This window comes from Neodiprion virginianus, chromosome 3 (assembly GCF_021901495.1).
Source record: "Neodiprion virginianus isolate iyNeoVirg1 chromosome 3, iyNeoVirg1.1, whole genome shotgun sequence".
Classification (NCBI taxonomy): domain Eukaryota; kingdom Metazoa; phylum Arthropoda; class Insecta; order Hymenoptera; family Diprionidae; genus Neodiprion; species Neodiprion virginianus.
In genome coordinates, this window is record NC_060879.1 from 16,605,975 (window position 1) to 16,613,583 (window position 7,609).

The 7,609-nt window shown below is 37.4% G+C and overlaps 1 protein-coding gene across 1 annotated transcript; it reads left to right on the plus strand.

Moving 5' to 3' along the window:
- Positions 1–5,159: 5,159 nt before the first annotated feature.
- LOC124299593 (uncharacterized) lies at positions 5,160–6,340 on the plus strand. Its single transcript, XM_046752861.1, has 4 exons — positions 5,160–5,268; positions 5,349–5,506; positions 5,905–5,985; positions 6,063–6,340. Exons 1-4 carry the CDS (start codon positions 5,204–5,206, stop codon positions 6,338–6,340), a joined length of 582 nt encoding a protein of 193 aa, XP_046608817.1. The 5' UTR covers positions 5,160–5,203.
- The last annotated feature ends 1,269 nt before the right edge of the window (positions 6,341–7,609 follow it).

The window sequence follows — 7,609 nt, forward strand, 5'->3', positions numbered from 1 at the left end:
AATGTTTTCTTGGCGCAGTATGTTTCTTTATTTTCTGCGATAGGCCTTCAATATAGGGAATTGATCCTAGACATTTATCCTTGTTGTTTTCACAAATACCATCATTACAACTATTGTAATGTTTATCTATTCTTTGTTTCTGTAAATGTCTAATCAATTTGTTAGGATAACCGTTTTTCTTTAATGTTTCCCGTACTAATTTTAGATTTCTTTTTCTAAACTGCCCATTCGAAAGTGTAATGCTTCTATCAAGTAACCCGATCGCGACACTTTTTTTATATTGTAGCGGATGGTGTGAGTGAAAATTGATATATCTAGCAGACCAAGTTTGTTCGTGATAGCAATCCGTTTGTATTATTCCTTCACGATCAATTACCCATATATCTAGGAAGCTAATTCTATTATTATCTTCTAACTCATGTGTGAATTTGATACGTGGATAATATAAATTCAATGCATCCACTAATTGTTGAATATTATCCTTATGTACGCATGTAATTATATCATCCACATATCTCTTGTAAAACATTAATTTGAAGGGTAAGCAGTTCATGACCGACTGTTCTAAGGTTTCGATGAGCAAATTAGCTGCAACAGGGCTGATAGGTGACCCCATGGCTACACCATAGATTTGCCTATATGAACTATTCCCATGTGCAAAATATGTAGAATTTAAGCATATATCGACAGCTTTAATGAACTCTATTTTTGGAAAGGCAGTGTGTTTTGATATATACGCCCAGTTTTTCTTAATAGTGGCTATAACTAAGTTGGTTGGAATATTTGTATATAGAGATAATACATCTAACGATAAAAGAATGAATGAATGAATATATTTTATTATGCCCTGGAGAAAAACTCCGTGGGCAATGCGTACATGAAAATATAATGTAATAAAACTTAACCTAAGAGCTTAAAACTAAGAAAAAGCGTACAAAATCAAAATGCAGAGAAACCACGAGCACAAAAGTGTAAATAAAACATATAAATAGTGTAAAGAAAAAGAATAAAAGAAAAAGAAAAGAAAAAGAGAGTGGCCAGCAAGCTGATTAACCGCACGCAGTGAATGCAACCAAACATATTGAAGTTGCGAAGCCAACAAATGCACCCGCAGATCCCTCTTGAAGGTGGAGAGACACTGCAGAGTTGTGATGCTAGGAGAAAGGGAATGCCAGAAATAAGATGCAGAGAGAACGAAGGAATTGCGTAATGTGGACGTACGATGCAAGGGGATGGAAAATGTTAGTGTAGAGTGGAGATGAGTTGGACAAGCTAATGTGGGAGCAAAAGAGAAGAGGTCGGAGATGTAGGAAGGGACATTTAATTTGAGAAGCTTGAAAATAAGGATGCCCATGAAGTACTTTCTGCGATTAGAAACCGTAAACCAAGATAAGCTATTGCTAAATGGGGAGATATGGATGTCACGACGTACGTTGAAAATGAAGGGAATACAGTTATTGATTAATCGTTCCAATATCAAGTTCTATTCACCGGTTAAATCGATATAGGTGAGGCAACAATAATCAATAAGCGGAAAAACAAGTGCAGTTATAAGCATGATGCGCAATTTCTTCGATAGAAGGTTCTTATTATATTTTAGGCGAAAGAGAGTAAAGTTCACCTTGGACGAAATGTGCATAATGTGCTTGTGCCACGAAAGATTAGATTGCATAATGATGCCCAGGTTGCGAGCGTGCGAGACACAGGGAAGCTCATTTTCCCTGACTCGAATGCGAGGGAGAGTCGAAAAATCAATTTGATTAATGTAAGCACCACTACCCAAAATCATAACCTTTGACTTCGCAAGATTCAAGCTGAGTCCATTCACCACAGCATAATCGAAGATATAATTCACGTCGAGAGTCAGATCGGATAGAGCACGAGCCAGATCACTGGGGTAGCAGGTGAGATAAATCTGTGTATCATCCGCATAAGTGAGGTATTGGGTATAGTTCAGACCAATTCCAATATCACGGATGAAGATTGAAAAAAGAAGAGGACCAAGAACCGATCCCTGTGGAACACCCATATTGGTGGTGCACCAGGAGGAAACAGTTCCCCTGTCATCAAAAATTGCTTGCGATTGCTTCGATAAATATGAGAAAAACCAGGCAAGCACTCCATCCGAGCAACCCAAGAAACGAAGTTTACGTAGAAGTAGGTGATGTGGAACCATGTCAAACTCCTTGCTAAAGTCAAAGAGAACAAGCACCGTTAGTTTTCTGTCATCAACTGCCTGTCTGATATCTTGGTTACGCTTAAGCAGAGTAGTCAACGTGCTGTAACCCTTCCTGAAGCCCGACTGAAAAGGATCGGCAAGATCATTGACCTGAAGAAAGTCAGTAACCTGACCGAAAACAATTCGCTCCAGGGCCTTAGAGAGCTCGCAGAGGTTCGCGACTGGTCTAGTGTCAGATGGGGACGACGGAGAAACAGTTTTAAGTATCGGACAAATGAAGGCACATTTCCATAAAGACGGGAAATGTAACAGACGGAGACTAGCATTGAACATATCCAGAAGGCTGTTAAAAAGTAGCGGGACAGCTTTATTAATCGCATAATTGGAAAGTAAGTCAGGGCCCTGGGTTAATGAGGAAGAGTGGGGAACAAACAAAACTGACGACAGTGACTCGGCGGTTATCTCGGCAAACTCGAACACAGGTTTAGAGAAAGACAGTGGGGGGAGACATAGGGAAGATAGAGAGTCTGGATAGGGAATATCAGAGGTTGAGACGGCGGAATGAAACTGATTAAGGCTATCGGGAGAAAAAAAGGAAAAGGAGGAAGATCCCCTAGCTTTAGTGGGACCAAGAGACGACAGCTCCCTCCAAATTCCAGAGGGATCAGAGATCGACGAGATGCGGGAGCAGTAGAAATTATTTTTAGCGATACGTAATTCACTACAAAGGGCATTGCGATATTGACGGTAGACGGCCATCGACAGCAAATCACCCGTACGCCTAGCTCGATTATAAAGCGAATTTCTGTGCTTAATTTTAGATCGTAGTAAATCGGTTAGCCATGGCACCATCTTTCGGATTGTGGTCCATTGCTTCAGCGGAGCATGAGTATCAAAAGCCTGAGCGATGGCAAACGAAACACCACGGACCATATTGTCAAAGTGATCAGGTGAGGAAAGAGTAGAGAAGGACGGAGAATTTAATCGGGACAGAGAAGATGACAGCGATGCCAGATATTCTGTCACCACAAAGTGTTTAAGATCTCTGCGGGCAATCGTGTGGGCTGGGCGAGGATCGGGTTGAAAATTGTACGTGAGCTCGAGCAAATCGTGACCCGCATGAAAGGAGCCGAGGATTTATTGAAAGAAAGAACCTTAGAGGAAGAATCGACTAGGAAAAGATCGAGTAGAGAGTTAGAGGTACTTGTGTGAAAGGTCGCTCCAGCCTCAACAATATGAAGAGCATGCGAGCTGGCAAATTCACGAAGTGAGTTTGATTCAAAATTATTCTGTAGTAGATTGCAGTTGAAGTCGCCAGTTATGATGATGTTTTGATAGTTTATGGCAATAGAAGAGAATATGTCCGCAAAATTATGAAATAAAAAGCCTTTTGGGCGTCGATATATTGTAGCAAACAAAACTGAGCGGTCCTGGGCATTGCGAGTCTCAAAGATCAGATATTCCGGAGCATTGGAGAAATCAGGCGTAGAGAGCGCCAATAATTTAAAGCGTAACGATTTCTGAATGTAGCAGGCAACCCCACCACCCCTCTTGCCAACTCGATCATTGCGTAAGAGAAAATAGTCTGGCAATTGTACGAGATCGTCTGAAATATTGTCATGAAGCCACGTTTCCGATACTGAGATGATATGATAAAAGTTAAGAGCAACATGCGCAGTAAAGAACGGAAAATGGCCAAGGAGCGAATTAGCATTAAAGGACGCGACCTTGAGAGGTGACATAGATGGTTGCATTATAACATTGGGCAAAATCAGCTTAGAACGTCGTGGTAGTCAGGCAAGTCGATTAAGATCCGACTCGGACTGGAGAATTATAATCTCAGGACAGCCTTCTCTCCGAACCTTGACAACACCCCGATTAGCCCAAACATAGCTTAGGTTGAGTTCACGAGCTCTAGATTTAGCTAACAGTAAGAGCTTATGGATATTAGATGGAAGCAATTCATTAATATAGATACGGTCATCACGGTTCAGAGAGAAGATGTCACGGACGGTAAAGACCCTTCTAGCTGACACTTTTTCGAGGACGAAGTTGCGAGTGGCCGATGATTTCAGGCGAACCACCAGCGATCTCTTGGACACAGCGCTCGAAGTGGAATCACGAACGTGAGGATCGTTGGGCTGGCCCGTTTTCGGTTTCATAACGCGTGAATCCAGAACGTCGCCTAAGAGCCGAGAAACGCCCAGAAAGGAGAAGATAGCACTCACAATCTCAGAGTCGGATAGAGAGAGCTCCAATGGTAGACCGCGAACAACAAATTCCGTTGTCAAAGATAAAGCTGGTGCAGCAGATGACCGAGACAAGGATGAAGTTGAGGCAATGAAGGAGGCCATCTCCTGTTTGATTGCGTTGTTCGACGTGTCGTTGTTTTATCGAAGTGATCTCCTCAGCCGACTCGAGAGTTTGGCATTCAATACCCGCAACTCTCGACAAGATATTACTCTGACCAGCAGACAAGCCAGCAACATCCTCACGAATGGTGGACATTGTTTGAACAACTCCGGCCACCGTGCCTTGAATATCCTCATACTGCTGCATCATGTCGACTTTCAAGGTCTCAATTTTTTGCTCAAGTTTAGCATCGAAGGCAATTGTAAGGTCAATTTTAAGTTTATCGATTTTTTTATCGAGTTTGGAGTCAAGGGCCACAGCATTAGCCTGTAGCTGGCACATCACATCGTCGATCGTAAAGCGACGTGCAGCAGTAGACCATATATGTAATACTCCTATATGGACAGTTTATATGGGAGAAAACGTCTTACCATTACGGTGCTGACAATATTTATTTTCTCTCTCGTCCATCATCCCTTGATCATGCTGCGCATGCTTGTGAATTCTCTAAAATATCAGTAGTGGGGAAAGAATTGAGGGGAATAATATTGTGGTTAGAATTGTGTTTACAAATGTATTTATTATTATAATTCAGAAAAAAAATTCTGAACTTTCAAAAATTTGTGTTTTTAATTTATTAATGTTTTATTTTCAACAACCAATTATTAAAAAATGGTGAAGTTGTGTTATTTATGTAATAGAAAAGCATCAAGAGCTGACAATATTTCATTGCATCAGTAAGTGCAAATTATTTCTAATTTTTTTAATTAACAACTTCTTTATATTCAAAATAATATTTAAGTTTTGACAATTATAGATTTCCTAAAAATTTGGAGATTCGTATGAAGTGGCTAAATGCTTGTGGATTAACTATAAATGATGATGTAAGGAGAACGTGCATATGTTCCAGACATTTCAAAACTGATGATGTTTGTCAATCAAATGTTTTTGGAGCTGTTAAATCTTCTATAAAACGTAATGCAGTTCCTACACTTTATCTTACAAACCCACTCAGTCTTGATACGATTAATAAATCACCGCCAAACACACCATTGTCGGAACTATTTGAGGACAATGGAGTCTCGAATCAATCCTCGTCATTTTTTTCTGACAATAATATTGTCGACGACAATAATGTACTTAATATTTTGGAAAAAAGTAAGGAAATAATATTTATGTAAAAAACTAAAAAGATAGTACGAATAAAATATTTATTTATTATTTTTACTATTTTTTAGGTTCAGATAAATATTTGGAACCAGACAGTATCGAATTTCAAACGTCAAATAATAGCAGTCTTAATTTCGGTAAGGCTATTATAAGCATTTTATTAAAAGTTAATTTTAAAAAATTGTTAAATATTTTAATTTTAGATGACTCCTATAAACAATCTGATTCAAATGAATTTATGGAAAATGCAATCACAAATTCTGACAACGATGACAAAAATACTGGTAAGGATAGAGATTTATGTTATTTAATTATTTCTCCGAGAAATTTTATACTGTTTTATATTTGTTTTAAGTTCCAGACGAAAATACTTCTCCAAGTCAATGTCGAAAGCGTAGATTTTTCGAGCCCCGTCATGTGAGTGAAATATCGGAATTAGATTTTGCAACACCCAAAAGGGCTAACAGAACCATTTCTTTGATAAAAAATACTGATCAGAAAAGAAGAGAAAAAATAAGACAGCTACAGAGGCAAACAAGGAATCTTGAAAGAAAAATTAAATCTTTGAAAGATTTAGTAAATCATCTTAAGGAGAACCGTATGTTAACTGATGAAAGTGGTGATGCTCTGATGGTATAGTATATTCTAACTAATATAAATTGTATAAATATAAAATTGTATATATTTTACACAAATGTTATCGACGACGAATTTTATTCATAATATTGTTTATTGATATTTACATGATAGTGTGTTTATTATCTAAGATTTGAAACAATTGTATATATATTTTCTTTTAACTTTTATTGACGGGTTTCGGTACAATATTTTCATTAACATTAATTAATTCACTTATCAATAATTACACGTGACGTGTTTTTTTTTTTTTTCATTTTTAAATGGAAAGATCGCAAAATGAAAAAAAATCTCAAAGTTTTTCTTCGGTCATATACTTCATAATATTTCTTTCTACGTAGAGTATGATTTCAGAAGATATAACAAGTATAACAAGTATGAAAGTTAAAGATGGAAGAGGATACACACCGCAAGTTCGTTCTTTTGCATTATCTTTACATTTTTATTCGCCCAAGGCTTACAAATACGTTCGAGAAAAATTCAATAAACATTTACCATCTGTGTCAACTATAAAATCGTGGTACAGAGTAGTGGATAGCTCACCTGGGTTTACAGATGAATCGTTTAAAGCTATTGAATTGCGATGTAAAGAGAAGAGTGGCATAGTTAATTTGGTTCTGGATGAAATGTCAATAAAAGAAGAAATAATTTATGACAAAAAAGAATTTCACGGAGGTATAAACTTCGGGACAATACAAAATACAGACTCCGCTTACTCTGATAACGACAATCCGATCACAGCAAAAAATGCATTGGTTTAATGGCTGTTTGGACCGAATTTTAAACCTTACTTTACAAATCCGGCGACATCTGAAAAATGTTACATATTTCATGATTTTTGTCACATGATTAAATTAATTCGGAATACTTTAGGAGATCACAAAATAATAAAAACTGTTGACAATAAATCTATTTCATGGTCATACATAGAGAAATTGCACGATTTACAATGCAAAGAAGGATTAAGAGTAGCAAATAAGTTAACTAAAAAACACGTTCATTATCAAAATAACAAAATGAATGTAAAATTAGCCATACAAACACTTAGCGAAAGTGTCTCAAAAGCTTTAAACTTTTTACAAATGATAGATGATACAGAAATCCAAAAAGACTTTCAAGACAGTTCAGAAACAGCTTTATTTTGCTTAAATTTTAACAATATGGGTGATATGCTAAATTGTAAAAATAAATTTTCTAAAGGAGAATTTAATACCCCGCTGACTGATGATACCTATTCCAAAATGAAAGAGCATGCTCTGAAATTTGAAAACT